The 25,226-nt window shown below is 68.6% G+C and overlaps 1 protein-coding gene across 1 annotated transcript; it reads right to left on the bottom strand.

The window, feature by feature from the left end:
• Positions 1–692: 692 nt before the first annotated feature.
• MYO15A (myosin XVA) lies at positions 693–24,577 on the bottom strand. The gene is made up of 63 exons (XM_075164880.1): positions 20,894–24,577; positions 19,867–19,949; positions 19,572–19,635; positions 19,355–19,464; positions 19,045–19,119; positions 18,746–18,836; positions 18,167–18,270; positions 17,546–17,609; positions 17,359–17,472; positions 16,997–17,158; positions 16,784–16,897; positions 16,618–16,676; positions 16,201–16,324; positions 16,017–16,112; positions 15,794–15,925; positions 15,348–15,473; positions 15,057–15,134; positions 14,488–14,642; positions 14,296–14,341; positions 14,031–14,155; positions 13,664–13,781; positions 13,398–13,573; positions 13,244–13,328; positions 12,942–12,995; positions 12,678–12,759; positions 12,458–12,588; positions 11,629–11,724; positions 11,303–11,538; positions 10,963–11,141; positions 10,767–10,839; positions 10,379–10,570; positions 10,129–10,223; positions 9,942–10,033; positions 9,721–9,847; positions 9,494–9,555; positions 9,289–9,352; positions 9,051–9,189; positions 8,543–8,633; positions 8,362–8,458; positions 7,986–8,107; positions 7,799–7,858; positions 7,500–7,575; positions 7,001–7,116; positions 6,800–6,918; positions 6,575–6,716; positions 6,174–6,285; positions 5,951–6,025; positions 5,340–5,545; positions 5,135–5,268; positions 4,990–5,056; positions 4,763–4,835; positions 4,453–4,526; positions 4,294–4,376; positions 3,950–4,080; positions 3,714–3,808; positions 3,214–3,291; positions 2,863–2,959; positions 2,617–2,777; positions 2,385–2,518; positions 2,155–2,288; positions 1,360–1,493; positions 886–1,026; positions 693–794 (listed from the first exon to the last, which is right to left on the bottom strand). Exons 1-63 carry the CDS (start codon positions 24,575–24,577, stop codon positions 693–695), a joined length of 10,461 nt encoding a protein of 3,486 aa, XP_075020981.1.
• Positions 24,578–25,226: the final 649 nt, after the last annotated feature.

The following is a 25,226-nucleotide window of genomic DNA, read 5'->3' as shown; positions in this document are numbered from 1 at the left end:
CCCCGCCCCGCCGGGCCGCCGCCACCTCCGCCCTCGCCTCGCGCCGTAACGGGTACCGGCAGCGCCGCGACGCCCCGCCCCGCCTCCCGGCTCGGCGCTGATTGGCCGGGGGGCGGGCGCGAGCGGCCCGAACCGGCGGCTGATTGGGCGGCTGGCGGGCGGCGCGGGGGCCTAGCGGGCGCGGCGGCGGGTGGGAGGCGGTGGGGGGTGAGGGGTTGGGGTGGCCGCGGAGGTGCCTGCGGGCGCGCGGCGGCGGGGCGCGACCGCCCCCTGGCGGGCGGGGGGAGCGGGACAGCCGGCGGGGGGTCACCCGGGGGCGCCGCGCTCCCGGCCGGGCTCCCGCACACCGGCAGCGGGCACCCCCCGGGCTACCGGCGGGGAGATGAGGAGGACGGGGGGGAAACCGAGGCAACGGGGCTGGGGGAAGCTGGTGCATGGGGACACGGGGAAACTGAGGCACGGGGATGGGGGAAACTGAGGCACGGGCACACCCCCCCCACACACCCCCCCCAGCACCGAGCGCAGCACAAAACCATCGACGCCGAGTCGGGCCGGGCCCATGGGCGTGTATAAAACCCCAAGAACAACAGCGAGGTGTGAGCAGCGCAGGCTGGGGACACCCCGGGATCGGTGCATCCTCTGTCCCCCGCAGCGGGCGTGGCGGGGGTCCGCGGTGGGGGTCCATGGCGGGCTCAGAGCAGGGTGATCTCGCTGGGCGGCAGCGTCAGCCTCTTCTCCCGGGCACCCAGCAGCCTCTCCACGTGCGCGGCCACCACGCGGCACAGCTCCAGGCCCTGCGAGGGGGACACGCCGTCGGTGGCCATGCCACCGCCGCGGGAACTCCGGCAGGGCCCCCCCCAGGCCCCCCCCCCGAGTGTCCCCTACCTGCTCCAGCTGCAGCTGGGTGATGCCCTGGGCCAGGAGGTCGCCCAGCGTGATCTCCACGTAGGGGTAGCTGGATCCGGCTGTCGGCCGCTGCGTCCGCGTCGACTGGATCTCCTTCAGCGAGAACTTGGCGACGGGCTCCTGAGGGGGGGACGGCAGGGGTGGCCCACGCACCCGGGGGACCCAGGAACGCCACCAAGGGGACAGAGGACCAGAGCGGGTGCAGACGGGTGCAGGATGGAGGGTGCCAGCGATGCAGCCCCCCCCTCCGCACAGGGGAGGCACGGGCAGGCAGACCTGGCCTGCTGGGGCCAGACCGAGGGACCCTGCCCCCTTTGGAGAGGGACATCACCCCCCACCTTCCCTCACATCTCACGGTGCCGCCTGGCTCTGTCCCTGCAGCAGGAGCAGGGGGGCTGGGTGGTCCCCATGGGACCCCATGCCCCCCACAGCCCCCCACAGCCCCCCACATACATGGGTCTCCTTGCTGAGGAAGTTGAGGCCATTCTGGTTGACAGCCAGGATGCAGGGCGAGACGATGGCGTTGTTGCTGCAGCTCTGGATGTAGAAGAACGACGAGCCGAACATGGGGTAGGCGCTCAGCAGCCCTGCGGGGTGGAGGATGGGGTCTCAGTGCCCGCTGCCACCCCCTCCTGCCCGGGCCCTAGGGTGGCTGGCACCCACGGGGGCTCTGCCAAGGGTCCCAGCCAGCCCCATGCCTGGCAGGAGCTGGGCTGGCTCCCAAAGCCTTGCACCACTTCAGGCTCTGGCCTGGGAGCAGGATTGGGCCCGGGAGCAGCCAAGGGACCCCATTGCAGCCTGCTGGGAAAGTGGGTGGCCGAGCGTGGGGCCTGGGAGCAGCCTGCCCTGTCCTGCCCTGCCACTGCGGTCCTGTCCCCCCGTGCGCAGCATCCCGCTGGCCGTGCAGTGCCCCAGCTCCACGCAGGGCCAGGGGCTGCCTGTCCCAGCCTCCCCGTGGAGGAACCACCCTGCAGCATTGCGTCCCCGGCAGCATTGCATCCCCGGCGGCATTGCATCCCCAGCAGCATTAGCATCCTTATTAGCATTGTGTCCTCGTTAGCATTGCGTCCCTGGCAGCATTGCATCCCCGGCAACATCATCTCCCCATAAGTCTCACCTCTCCATTAACATCACCTCCCCGTTAACATCACCTCCCCGTTAGCATCACCTCTCCGTTAGCATCACCTCCCCGTTAGCATCACCTCCCCGTTAGCATCACCTCCCCATCCCCATCCTGCGCCTGCTCACCCAGGAACTGTGCCCTGGCCTGGTGGGCGCTGAGCGCCTGGGCTTGCTGCATGTGCTGGGTCACCATGTGGAGCCAGGATTGGGCCTTCAGCAGGCGGAAGAGCTGCGGGGGGACGTAGTCCTGCACCTCCCTCCTGCGGGGAGCCGGAGGTCAGCGCCAGTGCTGGCCAGCGGGTCCCGCACCCCATGGGACATGCCCCCCTCCCCGGACCCCCCGCCCCTGGCCGTACGCGGTGGGGAGGTGGTGGCGGTCCTTGGCTCGGTGCTGGAGGGCGGCCAGCTTGGCCACGTGCGGGAAGTGCTGCTCTCCCGGCCTCGCGGGCGGCAGGACGGTGAACAGCCCCTTGAGGTAGTCGGGGAGCACCTGGGGGGGAGAGAGCGCAGGGACACGGCTCAGGGACGGGGGATGCCCGGGGGGGAACAGGGAGGTGGCCCCAGGGGAGCCTGGTGGGGTGGCCCGACCTGGTTGTAGTGGACGGTGACGTACAGCTCGTTGTCGAACTTGAGGGGCTGGCTCCAGACCACGCGGCGGCACCAGAAGGTGTAGCCGGCATCCCGGTGCTCTGTCTCGGCGGCCACGTCCAGGATGTACTCCCGGCGGGTCAGCGGCCGCACGCTCTGCCCTGCGCCGTCCCGGGAGCCTGAGCGTGGCCACCATGCGCGGCACCCACTGGCCGCACATCCGTCCCGTCCCCGCCAGCCCCTCACCTCTGTCGGTCACCACGAAGAGGATGTACTCGTCGAAAGCCTCCGGGTGCTGCAGCCCCATCTCGCAGCACAGCTCCTCGATCACGTCCAGAGCCACCTGCGCATGGGGACAGGCAGCTGGGACGCTGCCACGTCCCCCCGCCACGCTGGAGGCCACCAATGGGTCCTGCATTGAGGCTCATCCCATGCGGCTCCCTAGGGAAGGGATCTCCCTTTCCCAGAGAATGAAGTCCTCCAGCTCAGGGACAGCCGAGGGGTGCAGCCCCCCGCATCCACACCCTTGGGGAGCCCACAACCGGGGGGTCACCACGAGCCCTGGGTGCACCAAGCCTCTTGTTCCCTCCGACTCACCGAGCACGTCTTGATCTTGAGGTGCCTCTCAATGCCACCGGGCAGGAGGAAGAGCTGGCGCTTGGCACTGCGTCCAGCCTGCGTGGGGGGGGACATGTTGGGGTGCAGGGGGGCCTTTCGCACAGCAAGACCCCAAAGGACACCCCGAATCCCCAAGCTATCCCGCGAGGATCATCCCATGGGGATCATCCTGTATCTTGCCCATCCTGCCCAGGTGAGCCATTGTGCCCCCTGCCCCACATGCACAGAGCTGCGTCCCTGCTGGGGACCCCTGAAAGCTCAGGGCACCCCCAAAGTGGTGGCCCTGGAGAGCAGACCTCAAAAAGGACCGTGCTCCCCATGCCAGCAAGGGGCCATCAGCTCAGCTCCAGGGCAGTGTCCAGGGGTGATCCCGAGACCATGGGGGTATCCTGAGCCCATGGGGGGATCCGGAACCTCCGGGGGGGATCTCAAGCTGGCATCAGCCCTGCCCACGGGCACCCATGAGCACCCGGCCTCACCACCATGGCCCTGAGCTCCATGCTGCTGGGGAAGAGGCTGCGGCCGCCGAACTGCAGGGTTTTCCGCAGGTTTTGCTCGCAGGCTTTGGCGATGCCTGGCAGGGACAGGGACCGGGGTGAAGGACGGGGCTGAGCCATGACGTTGGCTCTGCTAAAGCACCTCCAGAGCCCTGTGACTCCCCAGGGCGTCCTTCCCCGCTGCGCACCCAGCACCCTGGGGCGTGCACAGCCCCTACCCTGGAAAGGCAGCTCCGGGTGCCCGCTAGCGTCCTGCAGGAAGGCCAGGAGGAAGGGCCTGAGCACCTCGGAGCACTTGTAGTAGGCAGCGAAGATGTAGAGCAGCCTCCAGCCCCTCTGGCAGCTGTCCCTGCCGGGAAGAGCCGGGCCTGAGTCTCCAGGGAGGGCAAGGGTGCCCACAGCGGCTGCAATGGCACCCACCGCCCCGGTGAGCAGCGCAGCCCGCTGTGAGGGTGGGGTACCCGGGTCTCCCCCCCCACGTCGGAGCTGCTCAGCCTGGCCTGGGACACAAATGTCCCCAGTGCCTCCAGCTGGGATGGACGGCACGGCTGCAGGGACTCACGGCTTGGAGCTGGTGTTGCTGGTGACCTGCTTGATGATCTGGCAGTACACCTCGTCCCGCAGGACCTCGTGCCCCGCGCACAGCTGGGGGACAGGCACGGCTCGCTCTGCGGCTGGGGACGTCCCCAGCTGCCACCCTCCTGCCCAGCGGGGGATTTACCTTGAGGATGGTGCAGATGGCGTCCAGCTCCGTCTGCCCCCTCAGAGGGTGGTCACCCATGAACTTCATCACGGCTGGGGGTGACAAAGCCATGTGGTGACACAGCTCACCCTATCCCTTCCCCGGGCACACGGTCCCCCGGGTGTGGGCAACATCCCGGGCACGCGGGGCAGTGGGACCAGAGGAGCTAAACCCCCACCCCAGGCCACCCCATCTGCCCACCTCGGTCCTGCCCCCCTCCCTCCTCCAAAGATGGGGCTGGGGATGGCCATGGGGCAGGGGGACAGGGCGCTTGTCCCCCCCTGCCTACCTTGGAAAGCCTCGGCGGCCAGTTTGCTGATGCCACCATCCACAAATTCGATGAGCGACTCCTGGATGGGGGTCTGGAGGGGGAGAGGGTCAGCTCTCGGGAGCAGCCAGAGGGATCGGATGGGGGTTGGGGTGGTATTCGGGAGCTCCCGAGCATACCAGGACCTCAGGGGGACCCGCGGGTGACAGCAGGGCAGGGGCACCCTCAGGCACCCCACTTCCCTGTACCTTGGTGAACGTCAGCATCTCCAGCACATCGGGCACGTCCCTCTTGGCCTTTGTCCCGCAGGAGTCCCTGGGAGAGGGACGAGGGAGCGGGTGGGCACAGGTGTCCCCATCGCGGGGTGTCCCCGTCCCGCCACCGGGCACTCACGTGGTCCCGTGCCGTGCCGCACGGAAATACCGCCGGGCGAAGGCCAGCATGGGGCATGTCCCCGCGCCGGCCCCGAGCTGCTCGACGCCGTCTCCCTCTGGACCCTCCGCAAAGGCAGTGCTGGCGGGGGACGCCTGCGGAGCGGGGCGGTGGGCGCCGGGCACAGCCGGCATCGTGCTGGCAACAGCCCCGGGCCAGCACCCACCTCGGTTTTCCGGTCCAGCTCCTGGGCCACGGCGGTGGAGGCTACGGCCACGGCCACGGCCGCCGAAGCTGCCACCTTGCCCTGCTTGTCCCTGGGCTCCTCTTTCCTCTCTGCCGGCAAATGGACGAAGTCGGGGGCCGCAACGGGCTGGACGTACTCAGCGGGGAAGAGCCCTGACCTGCCGTGGATGGCCCCGAACTTCCACCCTGCGCCAGGCAGACGGTGGGGATGGCCCCAGGCTGGCAGCCCTGGGGGTCACCCCCCGAAAAGCCTCTGCCCGCTCCCTGCACCCCGAGCCCTTTCCAGAGGGTCTGGCCACGGGTTTTGGCTGTAAACGGCTGCAGTTTGGCATTGCTCGAGGTAAAGGCACAGATCAGAGGCCACAAAGCCCATCACCTGCAGGGACGTGGGGCAGCACCCATTGCCACCCAGGGTGGGAACCACAGGGGAGCATCCCCCTGCATCGAGTGGGTGCCGAAAAGAGCCAAAAGCATCGTGCTGGGGGGTGACAGAGGCAGGAAACTGCCCCATGCCCCAGCCCCAGGAGAGGGCACGGCCCAGGGCAGCTGTACGTGCACTGAGGACATGCACAGGGACAGCACGGCACCCACCAAAATCCTGGGTGCCCGTCTTCAGCTCCTCCAGGTACATCACCTTCTTGCGGACCACGCAGCCATAGTAGCGGTCTGCGGGGACACCATGGGGACACGGGGAGTCAGAGGATGCGAGGCCAGGGCATGGCCACCTCTGGGGCCGGTGAAGCCGTCAGTCCTGCCATCCCCCATGCCCCCCATTGAGGGTGTTTCGGCATGGGGGGATGTGTGGAGCACTCACCTCTCTCAGGGTGCTCCAGCGGCTGCAGGTGGATGATGTCCCCTTTGTGGAAGCTGAGCTGGCCCCTGTCCTCGGGGCTGTAGTTCCTCACAGCCACCACGTACTGGGAGTCCTGGGCACAGTGGGGGGCTGGCACAGCCCGTGCATGCAGGCATATGCATGCACATCCATGCACTCCCATGCACACCCACATCCCACTCAGCACAGGGGCTTCAAGCACCCACAGCTGCAGGACCACCTCAGGGTGCACCCCCCAATCCCCCCTCACCCCAGGCACAGTCCCATTTGCAGGGTGCCCTCGGCTGCCCACCCCGGTCCCCCAAATGCAGGCACACAGACAGGGTCTGGCCCCCGGGACATGCCCCCAGCCACCCCCCCCATGGCCCCGGGTCACCCCCCACCTTCCTGAGCTCCGTGATGAAGTGGTCAACCATGGCCTTGACCTGGGGGGCTTTGGGGGAGAAGAGGATGAGCTTCTCACTGCGCAGGTTGAACTCCAGCATGTTCCTGGACGGGGTGGTCACGAACAGCACGTCGGCGTAGCTGGGGCAGGGCGAGGGGAGGCTGAAACACCCAGCACCCACGGCACCCATCCCACCCCGACCGCCCGGGCTCCTCACGCCTACCTGTATGCCCGCAGCACCCGCAGCTGCTCCCCAGGGACGTTGGTGCCCTTCACCAGCCGCAGCAGCTTGATGCCGGTGTGGGACACGGCCAGGATCTGCACGCCCGTCCCCACGCTGCCCTGCGGGCCGGGACGCTGCCTCAGCCGGGGGCACGGGCTGCGATGCCCCCCGCAACGACCCGCCCTGCGGCTGGACCCTCACCGTGGCGGGGAAGAGACGCGAGAAATACACCTCACAGCCGTCCCGGGCCGCGGCGATGATCTCCCTCTTGACGCTCTCGGTGGCCACGGGGCTGAAGGAATCCAGCTTGTTTTCCGCTGCGGAGAGAAATAGCCCCTGGTGAGCGTCCCCCCTCTCCGGGCAGGATCTGGACACAGGGATGCTCATCCCCTTCCCCAGCCTGGCAGGACCGTGATGGCGAGACAGTTGCCCCCTGCCCCGGGCACCCCCTAAGACAGCAAGCCTGGCTGAGACCTGACACAACTTGTGACTTTGTGGAGCACTAAATGATGGGGGGGGTTGTTGCATTTGGAGGCAAAACTACCCCGGCTTTAAGCAGAGCCGGTTGTGGCTTGGAGATGCCCAGGAGATGACAGTGGTCACCGGAGCGGCTGGGTGTGAGACCCCCAGGTTTGGGCCCCAGAGGTGTTAGCCCCCCAGCCCGGGCGCGGCGGGACGCGGAGGTGCAGGGGAGGGTTACCAAAGAGGGATTTCAAGCGGAGCCGCTCCTCCTGGCTGATCCGGATGCAGGTATCGGAGAGCGTGTCATTGAAGATCTGGGGAAGGGGTTGAGGAGTGGCGGGGCTGTGCGGGGGGAGCCATGTGCCCCCCAGCCCCTCTGCCCTGCCCGGTGCCCGGCACCCCCTGCTCCTCCACGGCAGCTCGGCGGGGGAAGACGGGATGGCCGCGGTGGGATGGGTAAACCATCACCCCAGTGCTGGGATACCCCAGCTCCCAGGGGACCCCTGGGGGGGCTTTGGGGCCGGATGGGTGCCTCACCTGCCGGAAGATGAGGTCGAGCAGCAGCGGGTCGTTGATGCTGTCCTTGGGGTAAAAAACCTGCCAGGAGGGAGACCAGCATGGCATCGCTGGCATCACCCACCCCGCAGGGCCTCGGGCTTGGCGAAAAGCCCCCTTTATCCCCAGAGTGCTTTGACACCAGCCTGTCCCTGTCCCCCCTCCACACCTCCTTGCGGATGTATATTTTCCAGGGCACGTTGTGGTAGGTGTAGAAATCCTCGCTGCAGCTCCGGTGCAGCTGGGTCTGGACCTGCTGCGCCTCAGACGGGAGCTCCCGCGAGATGGAGACTGCAAAGGGACGGAAAGCCCTGCACATCCCTGGGGGGGACCAACAAGAGCCCCTCTCCACCCGGGGAAACTGAGGCACGGGAGCCAGCCGTGGGGCAGGGAGGGTTTATCCGGACACAGTGGTTATCCCATGAGGATGCTGGAGAGCCGGACCCATGCCCGGCCGCGTCAGGCATCACCCGGTGCCACCGGGGAGGACGAGGTGCCCCAATCCGCCCTGGCCCCCCCAGAGCCGCAGCTCTGCCCTGCGATACCTGGGGGCCGGGTGGCCGTCGGATGCCCTGTCGGCGCTCGCAGCTGGTACCTGCTGCTGGTGACCGGCTTCACCGCGGCCACCGCCTCCTTGGGCCCCTGCGAGGCAGAGAGCGGGCTGCGGTTGGGGCCGGTGGCTCCCCCAGCCCGGCACGGGGGACACGGGGGCAGCCGCAGCCCTACCGCAGCCGCTGGCACCCGGGCTGCCGAGAGCTGCTCCTTCAGGATCTGCATGGCTTCCTCATGGGGGTCCAGCTTCTTCTCAAAGAGCTTGCTGCGGAGACAGCACCCCACATCGCCTGCACCCTGGCATCGCCTGCACCCCCAGCATCACCTGCACCCCGACATCACCAGCACCCCCAGCATCACCTGCACCCCGACATTGCCTGAACCCTGACATCGCCTGCACCCCCAGCATCGCCTGCACCCTGACGTTGCTGGCACCCTGACATCACCTGCACCCCCAGAATCACCTGCACCTCGACATTGCCTGCACCCTGACATCACCTGCACCCCCAGCATCGCCTGCACCCTGACATTGCCTGCACCCTGGCATCGCCTGCACCCCCAGCATCACCTGCACCCCGACATTGCCTGCACCCCAACATTGCCTGCACCCCAGCATCAGGGCCGGCACATGCGCTCGCAGGCAGGAGAAGCCCGCAGCTCGGCCGGCGACCAGGGTGGGTACCTGGGGGGCTGGGAGCGGCGCGGGGCCGGCTGGCACTGCCGGATGATGTTGCGGATGTCGTGCGTGGGCCGCGGGAAGTGCTCCGAGTTGAGCCGGGAATGCTGCACCAGCTCGCCTGGCCACTGCCGGCCCACGGGTGCTGCGGGGCCAAGCACGTGGCGCAGGGGGGATCAGGCATCGCCCTCACGCCTGGGACCACGAGTCCCCATTGCCACCCCGTTGCACCGGGACCCCTTACCGGCTTTCTGCAAGTAGGGCCGTGGCTGAGGGACACGGGTTGGTGTCCCCTCTGCTGCTCTGCCCTGCAAGGGACACCGCGCCGTGAGCATCCGGCACCCCACCCGCTGCCCCCATCCCTGGGGAGCCACCCGGGAGAGCTGCCCCACAGCAGAGGCCAGGCAGGGCTCAACCCCTCCCGGCCCCCCTGGCCCTGCCCCACTGACCGGGGGCCCAGGCGGCTCGTTGACATCTGCCCGGTGCTGCGGGGACCGGGCTGGCTCCGCGCCTGTGACGGCAAAGGAGGAGAGCTCAGCCGGGGCGTCCTGCAGCCCCGTACCGGGGCTGTGGGGCGCTGGGTGCAGGGATGTCCCCCACACCAGGAACCAGGGATCAAGTGGGGAAACTGAGGCAGGGAGCTGGGTTGGGATGCAGGAGTGCTCGGGGCACTCACCCCTTGGCTGACGCGTCTCCGCAGGCACGGGGGGTCCGCTCCGCTCGGCATCACCGCTGCCGTTCCCCCCTCCCGTGCCACCTCCTCCCTTCATCCTCTGCGAGATGGCGGCCGGCTTCTCCAGCTCCTGGGGGGCAGGTGTCAGGGGACGGAGGCAAAGCCACCTGCACCCCCAAAATGCTGGACTCCCTCTGCCTCGGGCAGGGGGACGCCCCTCTCACCCCATTGCCATAGGAGAGCACGGGATCGAAGAGGCTGTCCAGGTACCGGTCCAGACCCTTCTGGCTGCGCGGCTCCCCGAAGTCCCCGTCTGCTGGGGGATGAGGAGGGATGAGCTGGCAGCGGCAGGGCTTCACCGGCACGGCCCCACCAGCAGCTCCGGGGGGTCCAGGGGGGATGATGCCCTACCGTGGGTGGGGTACGACTCCGTGGATGGCAGCGTGGGGGCTTTCACAGCCGGGGGAGGAGGCACTTCATCCAAATCCAAGCCGTGTCCCAGCACCCTGCAGAGAGGGAGGATGTGCTCATCCCACACCCGCTGGGTGCCAGACCCCTCCTGGGACCCCGACCCACACCTCTGCTGGCACCCATCCAGCCCAGCGCCGGTGTTTCCCAACCAGCACCATGACGGGGGACCCGTCCCTGCCCGGGTACCTACGCCTGGCTGTCCCCGTCGCGGCTGTCGGCCCCCTCCCATGCAAGGAGGAAGCAAGACTTCTGCTTGGGAAAGCCCCGGAGCAGCTCGAGGTCGGAGACGAGGTCCAGGACATAGTCGTGGCCGGCCAGCTCGGCCCACTGGGCACCCGCCTTCATGGCCACAGACCAGCCACGCCAGCCCTCTGCCAGTCCCCTGCCAACAGCGGGACGCTGGGGACGAGCACGGGCTGCCAGCAGTGCCCCGGCTCCACGGGGACACCCTGCCCACGAGCTGGGCATCCCAGCCCCCAGATCCTGGGGTCACCCGAAATGGCCCTGGCGTGACCGGGGGCACCCAATGTGCCCCGTGCTTGCCCCGTTGGGTGGGTGGGTGCCAAGCTGGTGGGTACCTGTGTTTCAGGACATCCCCTGCCAGGTCCTCGCCTGTGCTCCAGGAGTGGACAGGGCAGGAGAACTGGTCACCTGGGGAGGGACGGGTGGTGAGCGGGTCCCGCAGGTCCCCTCCTGCCTGTGACGGTGACAGGGTGGCCAAGCCGGGACCGACCCTTCCCGCCGCTGTGCCCCCCGCCCCGCGCTGCCCCGCACCGGTGAAGCAGTGGAGGTCGAGCGCCATGCTGGCTTGCTGCCGGTTTGCCGTCCACTCCAGCAGGGAGGGCGGGTAGGCGCGGGCGGCCGCGGTGCCCAGCTGTGACCGCGCCATGGCGTGCATCAGCTTGCGCTGGCACACTGGCTTGTAGCCAGCAAAGGCGTAGTCGGAGACGAACCTGTGGGGAAGGGAGGATGCTGCAGGAGGGACCTGGGCAGCATCCCCAGGCACATGTGCCAGGCTGGCCGGGAGGGACCCAGCAGTGGCCCCGGGCACGCGTACCAGGCTATCCCCAAGGGTCCCAGCCAGCCCCGGTCCCCGTCCCCAGCCCCAGCTCACTTGAGCAGGTACTTGTCGAAGGCGGCGGAGGGGGGGAAGGCGCTGAGGCAGGCGGCCAGCAGCAGCCAGCCCCGCTCCTCGTTGTTGACGTTGGTGTTACGCCAGACCTGGTTGGCAGCTTGTGCCAGGAGCTCGTCCCGCAGCCCCGGCGCCGACAGCCCCTTCTGTACGATGTAGTTCCCGAAGAGGGTCTCCTGCGGGCCGCCCAGCCCCGGGTCCCCCATGAACCGCAGGATCTGCCGCGGGGACAGCAAGGTCCTCCCTCCGGCCCCGGGCAGGGAACGGGCAAGGGACCGCGGTGCCGGATCCCACACGGTCCCACCTACCAGCTGGAAGAGGCTGAGCGCCTCATGGCACAGGTCCTCGTCCAGCCGGGTGAGGGGGGCCGCCAGCGGGGCCGTTAGCATCCCGAACGCCGGCTCCTGCGGTGACACCCGCACCGGTGGCTACCCGGGCCCTGGGGACAGCCTCAGGCCACGAGGGGCCGGCCCCACGGCGCTGAGCGTGGCGTTGATGCTGGATGGGGACTATGGGGCTGCGAAGGGGCTGGGGTGCAGGATGGGACCGGCAGCCTCCCAGCAGCGGGACAGGGACGGGCTCGGGCTGTGCTGGCAGCACCAGAGATGGCGGCACCTCAGTGAGGCTGAGAGCAGGATCCAGCCCTGGCGCTGTTTTTCGGGATGCTGGGGACTGGGAAACACATGGTAAAAGTAGGGGGCGAGGAGGAGGAAGGGGCCAAAGCGACTGGGGATGGGGCTGGGGTCCCGGGAGCAAAGCGACCTGGTCTCCCGCCCCAGCGTTTCCGGATCCGCCCCGCGTCGGGCGTCCAGGAGGGCTCGGCCGGTCTCTCTCCGATAACCTCAGCGGGGTCCCCCCGGCCTCTGGAGACGACAGGAACCCACGGGGAGGGAGGCAAGCCGCCGCCAGCTCCCTGCAGCACCGCAGCCGCCCCGGATCCGGCCCCTCTCGCATCCCGTGGCATCCCCGGGGCCGAAGCCGGGGCAGATCCCGGTGGGATGGTGCGGGGAGCCGCCGGGCTGCCGCGGGGACCCTGAACCTAACCGCTCAGCCACGACCGGGGCACCGAGGACTCCCCGAAAGCTGGCTGCCCATCGGGGCAGGCTCCCCGCCGCCGGGCCGCGGCGCCCACCTTACCTGGAAGTGGCCCCGCACGTACTTGGCCATGGAGTAGTCGTTGATGTCGAGCGGGAGGGTGAGCTGGGAGTCGGGCTGCAGCGCCGGTGGCGGCACCAGGACCACGCAGCCGGTGTTCACCTCCTGGGCGGCTATGGCACAGCGGGCGGCTACGGCACAGCCGCAGGGATGGGGACGAGGGGCTGGGAGCAGTGCCGGCGGCCGTGTGGGACCCGCTCACCTGCGGCAGCCTCCAGCAGCCCCATCAGCTCGGCCGGGATCTCCAGGTGGGTGACGTCCACCACCTCCCTCCTCGTCAGCTCCTGCCAGCGCAGCACAGGGATGCACCCACACGCCACGCTACTCCCTGCCCCAGCACCCATGGGTGCCTCGGCCAGCAGCATAGGACAGGCGAGCACGTGGCAGGGACGAGGGCACAGCAACGCGGGTTGCACGTGCATCACACATGCGCGCTCCCCCGTCCCGCACGCACGCACCCCGTTACCTGCTTCATCCTCTCCCTCTCCTCCTCCGCCCGCCGGCGGGCGTCCTCCTTCCTCTGCAAACAGAGCAGCCGCGCTGAGCCCCGGCCGGGCGGGAGGGAGACCCGGAGGCAGCAGGACCCCCATGGGGTGCCATTGCCCCCCCGGCATCTCCAGGCTTTCACCCCAAAGAGGCGTGGAGGAGGTGGTGGGGATGGGGTCTGGGGGGCTCAGGGTCTGGGGGTGCCACAAGCACCACCGAGCATGCAGTGGGGTGGGAGCGGGTGCCCGGGACCCCCCTGGGATGTGCCAGCCCCTGCCTCACCTTGAGGTACCGCCGGCGGTTCACATAGATGTGCACCAGCGACCTGAACCTGATGAGCGTGTGCCGCATGCGCCGGTACCGCTGCCTGCGGGAGGGCACCTTTCACCCCTCTGCCACCCACCAGTGCCCACCCGCTGCCCCCCGGGACCCCCACCTGGCCAGGTAGCCCCGCGCCCGGCTCTGCAGGAGGACGATCTTTCGGCGGAGGGAGCGGAAGCGCTTCTTGATGAAGAAGGTACGAGCATAGCGCTGGAGCGTGAGCGCGGCCAGGTGATGGGCACGGGCTCGCTTGCTCTCCAGCGCCTGGTACAGCTGCTCCTTCAGGAAGAGCTAGGAGGGGGGGTGACGCCGTGAGCCCCCCACCTTGGCCGCCCTCCCCCAGGGCATCACCGGAGCCAAGCCCCCTGCCCGGGGTGGTACCTTGCTGACGCCGACGTAGTAGGTACTGGGGCTGACGGGGCAGAGGTTCCTCAGCATCTCCACGCAGTTGGCCCCGTTGGGAATGACGTTAGACCACATGTCGACGAGGCAGCGGTACCTGGGCGAGCCCGAGACACCGTCACCGTCACCGCGCGGGACCCCACCGGGACACCCGCATGGACCCTCCCTGTGGTGATGAGCACCATGCCTGGGAAAGCAGCTTCTCCCGGTGCTGTGCACCAAAGCGGGGGGCTCCCAGCTCCCACCATGGGGGACCCCCAGGGTAACGCTGCCCCCCAAAACACCCATAAGCTTTCTGACCTCTCCTCACTGGGACAGTGGTACCCAACCCGCAGCCCCCAGGCACCTGTCGATGAAGACGAGGAAGGGGATGCGGACGGGGAAGCCCTCCTTGCGGATGCGGATGGTCTCCAGGATCCCCGAGTACCGCAGCTGGCTGCTGACCACGTCGGCCTCGAAGAGCCCCGGCTCCTGGGGAGGAGATGAGGAGAAACCTCAGCGGCCGCACGGGCAGACCCCTGCCCACCGTGCGCCCACCACGCTCCCCGTGCCGGTGAGGGCAGGCGGCACTGGCATCGCCGCGGGCAGGAAAGCCCTGGGCTGGTTCTCACCTTCTTGTTGTTGGGTTTGAGACAGCGCACGAAGAAGGGGTTGCACCTGCGTCACAGAGACCCTGTTGGTCATGGGGGACAGGGGACAAAGCCAGCCCAGCCACCTTGGGCTCGGGTCTGTCTATCACCCTGCTCCCACCAGCCCCGGAGCATGGCCTGGCTGCCTGCCCTGCCTGCTCTGCCCACCCTGACCTCTCCATCTTCTCCACCAGGTCCAGGAGCGACTGCTGGAACCGGGCGGCCACGGTGGGGGCCTTGTACCGCCGTGTCCTAGTGCTGCTTCTCCTGACCAGGCTCCTCTGCCGGGCCATCACCTGGGCATGGCCGAAGAAGAGGTTGGCCACCACCTTGGGGAGATGGGAAGGGTTAGAGAGGAGAAAGGTGGCTGGGATGGTGCAGCTCTCCCAGCTCCTCTTCCCAGCCCGGTCACTGCCTTTTTGCCCAGCCCTGAGCAGGTCGCAGCCCCTATTTGTGGCTGGGTTCCCTGGACGGGGATGGGGATGGGCACGGGCATGGGAAGTGCAAGAGCAGCCCACGTGCCCATTTGTGCCAATGCTGGAGGGGTCAAAGCCCAGAGGACCCCGTGGGAAGAGGGCACCGGGTGGAGCTGGAGGCATCCTCTGCTCCTGGTCCCCCTGGGCTTCACCGGCCATGGGGGCACACACACGCGTGGGGACATGAAGAGTGGTGTGTATGGAAGGGGGCTACCCGTGCCCAGCGTCCCCTCCGCACCACAGAGCCGGGGCCAGGCAGGGCCCTACCTTGGTCCTGCTGCTGATGAACAGGTCCAGCACATCCTGACGGACTTGGTCATAGTTTTTGTCCAAAAACTTGTGAACCTGGCAAAGAGCAAAACCTCACAGTGAGGAGCCCAATGGCACGGCAGGGGGAGGTGAGGAACTCCAGGCCAGGACATCGTGGGTGGGGGGCTGCTCCTGGCCCCCAGCCGGGCCCCCTGAGCTGCCCCTCACCCCCTGGTGCAGGATCAACCCCATAAACCTCCTCTTTAACCCTCCTTAAATCCCCAGGCTGGGCATCCCATCACTGCGCACCTGGTAGGTCACCTTCCCCGCATAGTGCTTGATGGTGAATTCGGGCAGCGGCATCTTCGGCTTGGTGTACAGCGGGTTCATCCCGTGGTGGTAGTGACACTTCTGGAGGAACGTGTGGTCGGTGGCCTGGGGACAGATGCAGGGGTGAGGCACGGCTTGGGCTTCAGCACCCCCGGGGATGCAGGCGTCGGGAGAGGGATGCCTGGACAACCAGCCAGAGCCTGCTCTCAGCTCTGCCACCGAGCAGCCGTGTGGTCATGGGCGTCTGCTGCTCTGTGCCTCAGTTTCCCCATCGGCAGAAGGGTGCAACCACCCTTCTCTCTTTTATAGGGCAGCTGGGAGGGGTTTTTCAGTAATTGCTGCAAATCCAGTCCTCTGGGGGAAGTCACTCCGGTGGCACCGACCTGGGACCTCTCAGGGCTTGTCCAGCTCAGGCAGCCCCTCACCTGGGGGAAGCAGCTCTGGTCATCGAGGATCCGGAGGATGCCGTAAGGCTTCTGGGAGATGAGGTCAATGCAGGGCTGGTTGTCACTAAAGGGGATCTCCTTCCACTCGATCTGCTCCCGGAGGTACTCCTCCTGTGGGGCCGGCACGCGGTCAGCCCCACGTCCCCGGCCCCGCGGTGATGCTCGGCACGGGGGCAGAGCCCAGCACCACTCGCCGGCCCACCTGCTCCTCCTGGAAGATGATCTTGTTGAAGAAGAACTGCAGGTACTCGTTGGCGTAGTTGATGCACAGTTGTTCGAAGCTGTTGAAATTGAGGTCCTGCAAGAAGAAGGGGCCGCGGCGCCTGAGACCCCGCAGCCCCGGGGCTGGTGGCTGGGGGCATGGAGCCAGGATGGATCCTGCTCACCTCAAAGCCGTAGATGTCCAGGATGGCGATGGAGAGGGCCTCCTGCCGCGGGTACACCAGCTTGTTGATGCGGTCCGTGAGCCAGCCAAAAAGCAGGGAGTAGAGGGTCTTGGCAATGGCGTCCCTGGGGAGGGGGCAGATGAGCAGAGCGCTGGAGCTCCAGCACGGCACGGCATGGCACGGCATGGCACGGCATGGCATGGCACACATCCCCACCACCGTAGCCAGCAGCCATCACAGCCCCACGTGGTGCACGGGGCAGCCCTTGGGGCTGCAGTTTTAATCACAGGAAAGCCTAATCTGCATTGGGGGACCCGACCGTCCCCTTTCCCAGCCTGGCATCTCACCTCCCGCCCCGTCCCCGGGGGCCAGACCCCCCCCGTACCCCCATGCAGCACAGCCCCCCCTTCCCTCTACCTGGCATCCACGGCACTTTCGACGGTCAGGGGGGTAAAAATCTTCTCCCGCAGCGTTTCCTGGTTGGGGCGCACAAAACCAACGGCGTGATGGAGTTTTAGCAACACCAGCCATGGTCCCCAGGGATCCCCTGTCCCTGCCTGTCCTCCCCCTCTCCCACACTCACCGTCACCTTGAAGGTGATGGCTTTCTGCAGGCCCTCGGGGGACACCTGCAGCAGCTCAGCCACCGTCCGGATCTCCGTGGCGCTCACCACCGTGGCGACCTCCTGGCAGTCGGTCTGCGGGACACGGGGAGGTGGTGGGATGCGGTGAGCCCCCGCTCTCCGCCGCATCCCGAATTGGGCCCGAGGAGCACAGCTTGGTTCTGCTCCGCGTACCTCGTATTTTTCGAAGTAGACGTTGCCCAGGTGCAGGACGGAGGAGAGGATGCGGAAGATGCTGTTCTGCTCCTCCACGCTGAAGCCCAGCACCTCCATGGTGTTCAGCAGCCGATGGAAATCCTCCGCGTCGTCCTTGCTGGGGATCTCGCAGTTCCCACCCTGACACGACCCCCTCGGTGCCGTCAGCGGGTCCCGGGGGGCAGCACCCAGGGGTGTGTGTGGGGAGGACACCCTGCCCTGAGCACCCTCCCCGTCCGCATGCCAAATCCAGGAGGACACAGGAACCCACCGACACCCTGGGCTCAGCCAGCCCCCCAAAAAGCGGGCAGCGTGGGGGGGTCGGATGGGTGGCACGCTACCTGGTTCAGGTAGTAGTAGGTCTCGGCGCCCTGCAGACAGTACCGCTGCCGCTGCTGCGCAGGCAGCCCTGCCAGCATCTCGTAGAAGATGTGGTAGTTGCGCTCGCTCTTGGCCTGGGGAGCAGAGGACCAAGCTGGGGCGGGGGCGATGGGGGGGAGCAGAGCCCGGGACCCCCTCACCACCCACCTGGAAGACCACACGGGACTTCTCCAGCAGGTACTGCGAGGTTATGGCACCGCAGATCAAGCCGCTGTGGGGATGAGAGCAGGCACCCGGCTGGCAACTTCGGAGCAGCAGGGGAGGTACCCCCCCGCCCCGGTGCCCACCCCTGCCCCGATGCTCCCCCAGCAGATGGAGGGGTCAGTACCAGTCCCCAGGTGCCTCCCACCAGGGATGGGTGGGCAGGGAGAGGTGCCCACACCAGGCTCCCAAGTGAGGGCTGGAGCTGCTGCACCCCGGCGTGAAATCGGACCCCCCCCCACGTTGGGATCAGTGGGGCTGAGTGAGGGTGGGATGGGCCATGGGGACAGGGACGGGGACCAGGAGCGCTCAGGATGCCAGCCCAGGGCACAGCATCCCTGCCCCTACCCCGGGGACAGCAAACGTTGCCTTGTCTTCAGGCGACATCGCCTTTCCCCCACCAAGGTTTGTCCCCAAAAGTGTCCCTGCGCGTGTCCCACCCCAGAACCAAGGGGCAGGGGCAGCCCGGCGGTGGGGCTGGGCGCCGGGTTGGGCACCCCCGGGGCAGGGGGTGACACACAGGGGGTGGGGGCCGGCAGCACGCGGGCGTTGCTCAGCATTACTTACTCCTCCAGAAAGATTTCCACAAATTTCCCAAACCTGCTGGAATTGTCGTTCCTCACGGTTTTGGCATTGCCGAAGGATTCCAGCAAAGGGGTCGCCTCCAGGATCTGCCGTGGTGATAGGGAGAGCCACGGGGTCAGCCTGGCCACCCTGACACGCTACAGCCATGGGCTGTCCTCCCATGGAACCCCCCCCTTGTCACCCTGCCAGCCTTGCCACCCTCCCTGCCACCTCCTGCCCCGTGCAGACACCCATGGGTGCCAAAATTTGAAGTGTCCACCGTGGCCGGCTTGCATGAAGATGCAGGAGAGCGCAAGGACCCCATACACGTGCATGCACCGCGTTCCAGCTTTCCATCCCCGCTGTCCCCCACAACTGGGGTGACGTGGCAGAGATGCCACCACGATGCTCAGTCCCCTTGAACCATCCCAGCCCACGTGTCCCCTCCGGTACCTCTATCTGCCGTGGCCCGGGTGGAAGCATGGGGACAAGGAGAGAGCGGTGGAGCCATGACCAGGGGATGGAGGAGAGCGTGGGGAGGTGGGACAAGGGGACGGGGATGACCCCAGGGCAGCACCCTACCTGCGGGGCAGTGCTGCGTTTCTGGCTGACGGCTGCCAGGTAGCGCAGGATCAGCTTGGTGGCTTCGGTCTTCCCCGAGCCGCTCTCCCCACTGAAACGCAGATGGGGGACACGGCTGGAGCCATCACCAGCCGAGCAGGGGACCAGGGGGTGCACCCATCCCAAACGCACCCAGCACCCCATCCCCAGAGGCACTCATCGGCCCCCGGGGCCGGGCCAGGCTGGCGGCAGCATCCTGGCAACCGGCAATTAGAGCAGCGCTGACTGGGGGCCATCCCGGGGGGACAGCCGTGTCCCACCTGATGACGATACACTGGTTGTGTTTGGCATCCATCACTTTGGAGTAGGCGACGTTCGCGATGGCAAAGAGGTGTCTGGGGAGGGGGGAAAGCAGAGGTGGGGGGTGTGGTGCAGCGTCACCCCAGCACAGGGACCCCCGCTGCGCCCCGAGCATCCCCACGCATGGACACAGCTGCTCCAGCACCCTGCGACCGAGGGTCCTCGGGGGCCTGGGACCACCCGGGGGCTGCTGTAGGACCCAGGGGTGGGTGACGGCGGGTAGGGGTGCCCCTGTCCCCGCAAGGCATTCAGGGACACCCCGGTACTCACGGCGGGTTCTCGCCCAGCGCTCTGCCTTCGTACTGCAGCACCTGCTCCGTCCCGTAGATGTTGTAGAGCCGGTAGGGGTTCACCGACACCAGGATGCTGCCGATGTAGGTCTGCGGGAGAGCGAGGTTTGGGGCTGCCAGCGCTCGGAGAGCGATGACCCTCCCCGAAGACCCCACACCCGGTGTCTCCGGGGGATGCCGTGCGCCCCGAAGCTTACATAGATGAGCTGGCGCTCGAACCGCGTCCGGATGTTGCTCAGCACCGCGGCTTCCTGGAGGTCCCTGGCGTGGAGCAGAGGCTGCGTTAGGGGGTGGCGGGGGGACAGGAGGTGTCTGCTGTCCCCGAGCGTGTACCCAGCATCCCTGGCCCCAGGAGGCTGGAGTGGACCCCGTGTCGGGATGGGATGGGGTGAGGAGCAGGGGGGGCTGTGGGGTGCATGGGGGGGGTTGCAGCCCCGTTGGCCCCGGCAGCGCTGGGTCACGGCGGGAGGCGAAGGGGATGGGGACACTCACTCCAGCTGGGTCATGTCCTCCAGCCCGTCCTCCTCCTGCGGCTCCTGGTACCGCACGATGGGCAGGCTGCACAGCGACTGCATCTGCACGGAGCGACCCAGCCCGGCTCCGTCACGGCAGGGTCACGCCGGCCCCCTCCAGCGTCCCACCCCGTCACCGCCACCACCCCAAAACCACTGTCTGTGACCCCAAACCAGGGACCCTGCAGCCAGTGACCCCGAGTGGCAGGGACCCCGAGCGGCAGGGAGCCCGAGCGAGCATCTCGTGGCCCCAAAACAGGTCCCCCCAAAACAGGCAAGAGTGTTGCACGTCGGGGGAGAGAGCAGCACTGGAAATGGGGACATGGGGCCACCAAGGCGTCCCTGGGGACCGTCCCAGGAAAGGCTGTTCCTGGCGAGCCCCGGCTGTGCCACCCCCACCGCAACACCCCGCGGATCACCCAGCCACCCACAGGGGCTGCAAGGGGTGGGCGACGGAGACCCCCCGGGCAGGGTGGCACCTCCGGGGGAGATGATGGAAGAAGACTGCGGTGGGGGCTGAGCCGCGGGGCTGGGGGCTGCTCCCCACGGCCGTGCCCCACAGTCACGCACAGAGGTGACGCGGGGCGGGTGGCACGGAGGAGCCCGCGCTGGCGGCCGGCCAGGCGGCAGGCAGGAAAGCGGATACCCGCCGGGTCAGCGTGCCACCCGCGCCCGTCCCAGCCGGAGATCGGGTCTCAGCATTTCCATATGTGAGAGTCAAGTGTCCCCGAAGGGGCCGTGCAGAGGGGGGGACACACAACGGGCAGTGACCCCTCCCTATCCAGCCTGCTCCCTGTGGCAGGACCCCCGCCAGCACCCGGTGCACCCATAGCCACTTACCCCCCACCCTGGGCTCTGCAAACCCCCCAGCACCGGTGGCTTTGTGCCCCGGTGAGCCGGCAGCCATCTCGACACATCGCTCCATCCCAGGTCCCTGCGGCTGCCGGCTCACCCCCCCGGCTCCATCCCACCGCCGGCACCCGCAGCGGGCTCCCCGCCGGCGTTACCTTGCTGCGCCAGGGCTGCTTGGTGCCCAGGTACCCGTCTGCCCAGGGGTGCCTGTCCCGCCAGCCACCCGCCGGCGAGCGCTGGCTCAGGTATCGGGCGATGTCGGCTCCCCGCTGGCTCGCCCACCGCCGGCCGCGCTGGGTGGGCTGCCGGGGGGGACCCTGCTCGACCGTCCAGGCGTCGGGCATCTCCCGCACCCGCACGACGTGCTGCGTGGACCAGTGCTGCTTGTACATGCGGGACGCCCGCCGGAAGGAGCCCAACCTCTGCACCTGCGGCGTCACCACCGCGTAGCGCCCCGCGCCCTCCTCCCCGGCCGCCCCGTCGCCCTCGACAGCCTCCGCCGGCCCCAGGGCACGAGCGCCGCGGCGGGGGGCGGCCGGCGAGCCGGGGGCTCGGCCGTGGGGTGCTGGGAAAGCGGCACGACGCTGCGGTGAGGGGCTCCGGTCACCGCGTGGAGAGGAGGGAAGGACGGGGCGCCCGGCATCAGCCCAGCCCCGGTGCCCCGCCGGTGGGCTCGGTGCTTTGTGGGTGCTTCCGTCCCGCTGGGATGAGCGCCGAGGCAAGGAGGGTGAGCGGGAGGAGGGACGGCGGGCAGGCGGTGGGGACGGAGGGGCTTGAGTGGGGGCCATGCTCCCCACAAGCAGCGATGCCAGTGACTGCCCCACGGAGCGTCTGGGGGAGGGGCTGCGGCCCCCCGCTTTGGCTGGAGACGGCCTCAGTAGGGGGGAGCGGGGGGCCAGCCCAGCAAGGGGCTGCCCGATGCGCTGGATGAAGGTTTTGGGGGTGCCGGGGGCGGGGCTGGGTGGTGGGGGCACCCCGGTGAGACCCCGCGTGACACCCTGCCAGGGGGGCAGCTCCTCGTCCCAGGAGGGGCCAGGGGGGGCAAGGCGGCGGCTGCCAGGGTGGGGGGTCGGTGCCAGGAAGGGGGTCCTCTGCTGCGGCTTCACGGCCTTGGTGGGGGGCTCGGGAAGCCGGGGCCAGGCCTGGGGGAGCGGCAGCCCTGGGGGGCTGCTCCGCCGCGATGGCTGTGGAGACAGGGGTCTCCCCGACCCCGCCGCAGGCACCCCCAAATGCCTCCCCACTGGTCCCGGAGAACGGGGGGCAGCCGGCGGTGGGGTGGGGGGCTCAGGGCTGAACCGCCGGATGCTGGCACCGAGGGAGGGGGATCGCCGCGGCCCCTCGCCCCGCACACTGCCGGGGCGCTGCAGGGATGGCGGCGGCGATGGGGATCGCCCAGGGTTGGCGAAAGGGTTGCGGAGCGACAGCCGTGGCGCAGCCCCCGGCTCTCGGGGAGGGGGCTGCCCCCAGGGCCCCGCCGGCGGGGAAGGGCCCCTGGCTGGAGATGCTCGTGGTGGGGGGTCCCGGCCCCCCGAGCCAGCGCTCTCCATCCCTGCCAGTCTGTGGACGGAGCGTCTGTAGGAGGGCTGGGGGGTGCGGGGGCCCCGAAATCCCCCCGCACCCCGAGGCGGGCGGCCGGGGGGCTGCGAGAGGGAGCGCTGGAGGAACTGCCCCAGCGGGCTCCCGCACGCCCGCGCTGCCGAAACCCGGCGCCCCGGGGATGCCGCGGGGCCGGGGGCTGCCGGCGGTGGCTCGTACTCGTCGTAGTCATCCTCGTCGCGGGTGGTGGGCAGGTGGGGGGACGGCGGGAGGGGAACGTCCAGGCGGTCCCTGCCAAAAAGCTTGACCTGGGGCCGGGGGAAGAGCCTGAATTTCCTATTGAGGGAGAGCTTGGAGGAGAGCGTCTCCCGCATACCCCGGAGCGAGGAGGCGCTGAGGATGGAGAAGGGGTACTCCCCATCCTCCTCCTCCTCTTCCTCCCACTCCTCAGGCTCCTCAGCCTCAGCGATCTCCTCCAGGGTCATGGCGTAGGGGTTGCAGGAGGACTGGGCGTGCGGCGCCCACCCCCCCTCGCTGTACTGGATGCGATGCTCGGGGTATTCGTCCCCTGGGTACCCCCCGGCGAGGGTCTGCCCAAAGTCCTCATAGGGGTCCCCCCCATAGCCAAAGGGCCCTGCCGCCTCCTCACTGTACTCCGGGTCGCTGCCGTAAGGGTCGTAGAGGGCGAGGGGGGACCCCCCGCCGAACGGTCCCTCATCCTCGAGCTCCGTGTAGCCATAGGGGTGTCCTGGAGGGTCACCCTCCTCCCAAACCCCCTCGTAGGAGCCGTACTCCTCCTCCACCTCATAGCCGGGGTAGTCGGTGTCCTCAAAGCCGTACCCCACCGGGTAGGCTGGGGTTTGGATGTAGCCTTCCTCCTCCTCGCCGTAGCCGTGCTGGGGACCATAGGCTCCATCCTCCTCCTCAGTGTAGCCACACCAGGGGCCGTAGGCTCCATCCTCCTCGGCGTGGCCATGCTGGGGTCCATAGGCTCCATCCGCCTCCTTGGCGTAGCCACGCCGGGGGCCATAGGCTCCATCCTCCATCTTGGCATAGCCATGGCGGGAGCTGCAGGCTCCATCCTCCTCCTTGGCGTAGCCACGCCGGCGGCTGTAGGCTCCATCCTCCTCCTCGGCCCACCCATAGCGCGGCACCGGCAGCTCCGCAGGCACGCGCTGGGAGCGCCGCCGGGACGGACGCCGCACCGTGCTGCTGTGCCTCTCCTGGCCGTGCCGCACAGCACCGGGGGCCGACAGCCCGCTGCCGCTGGGGATCCGCTTCATGTTGGCCCGGTGCCTGAGGATCTCGTCTTCCGCGGGGAACGGCAGCTTCCTGGCGCCGATACGGGAGAGCCAGGCCACGTTGGCCGCCCGGCCGCCCCCCGCCAGCCGCCCACGCCGGGACAGCACCTTCCTGGCCAGCCAGCCCGTGGCGGCGGCCGCCCTGCTCAGCACCTGCGCCCGCGGCTTGAATTTCCTTTCCGGGCGCCGGCGGAAGAGGGACGCGCCGTCCTCGGCCGCCTGCCCGCCCCGCCGCAGCAGCAGGAAGGACGGCTTCGCTGGCGGGGCACTGCTGGCCGCCTCCTTCCTCTTCTTGCCCACGCGCTTGAAGCGGACCATCAGGTTGGAGGTGGACTTGAGCACCGCCTTGTTCTTCTTCTTCTTCCTCCTCTTGGTGCTGTGCTTCTGTAGCCCCCAGAAGAAGCGGGACGTGTTCTTGAACTGCCCCTTCTTGGGCCGATGCAACCCCAGCTTCTTGAAGCCCAGGAAGAGCTTCGAGGTGCTGCGGAGGCTCCGCTTCACCTGGGCCTTCGGCACCACCGCCTCCTCCTCCTCGGCCAGGCTGGGTTCCACAGATGCCTTGGGCTGGCCCTTGGACTCCGCGCCCTTGGCCCCTTTCTTCTTCTTGGCATTGTCGGCCGCCAACCCCATCACCAGCTTGGAGGTGCCCTTCAGGTTCTTCTTGGCCGGCGCAGCATCGCTCTTCTCCTCCTCCTCCTCTGGCTCCAGCTGCACCTTCTTTCCCCGGCCCGGCTTCTTCGCCACCACCCCCTTGAGCACCCCCTTCTTCTCCTTCCCCTTCCCCTTCTTGGGCTCCTCCACAGCCGCCGCCTCCTCGTCCTTCTCCTCCTCCACCGCCTCCGTCTCCTCGCTCTCCTCTGCCTTCAGCAGCTCTGCATCCGAGGCCTCCTCCGACTCGCTGGGCGCCTCCTTCTTGCCCTTCTTGCCATCTTTCCCTTTCCCTTTGCCCCCCTTCCCCTTGGCCTCCGCATCCTTTTTGGGCTCCCCCTTCTTGCCGACCATCCCGGCGGTGGCGGGTGCTCATGCTCCGGCCCCGGCGGGGTCCTGGGAGACGATGCCCCGCGCCAGCACGAGGCGGCTCCTGGCACGCCGCCCAGCTCCCGACCCCGCAGCCTGCCCCGGGAGGGTATTTACCTGCACCCGGTTTCGGCGAGACACGTGCCCGTACGTGGCTCCCTCGGCCGCCGGCGGCCCCCCCCTTGGCATGGCGCTGGGGCGGCGGGACGGCAGCCTCGGCGCAGCCCGGCGGGAGCTGCCTCCTGCCTCCCGCGGCGCCCCGCGAGTTAGGCAGCGCGGTGCTGGCAGCTGGGCTCCGGCTGTAACCCAACCGCCGGGGCTCGCGGCGGCATGAATAATGTAAGGGATGTGCCGCTCCAGCCCCGAGACTTTTCCGAAGGAGCAGGAAAGGGTCCCCATGGCGGGGAGCATCCCCCCGGGGGGACGCAGCAGGGGACGGCGCAGAGCACCGTCACCACCCCCAAACCAGACCTTGCCACCTCCCCATGCCTCGGGGCTCCCTGGGGAATCAGCCTCTTCCTCCGGCCAGCATGGAGGAGGATGAAGCCCCGGGACCCTTTTGGCCCCGTAAAGCCAAACTGCGACACCAAGAGAGAGGAGACAATTTTGCAGAGCCCAAGGCACGCGCCGCCCC

Source organism: Calonectris borealis, chromosome 16, assembly GCF_964195595.1.
Source record: "Calonectris borealis chromosome 16, bCalBor7.hap1.2, whole genome shotgun sequence".
Lineage (NCBI taxonomy): Eukaryota > Metazoa > Chordata > Aves > Procellariiformes > Procellariidae > Calonectris > Calonectris borealis.
Note: the sequence above shows the minus strand (reverse complement) of the source record. Positions and strands in the feature narration are given on the sequence as shown.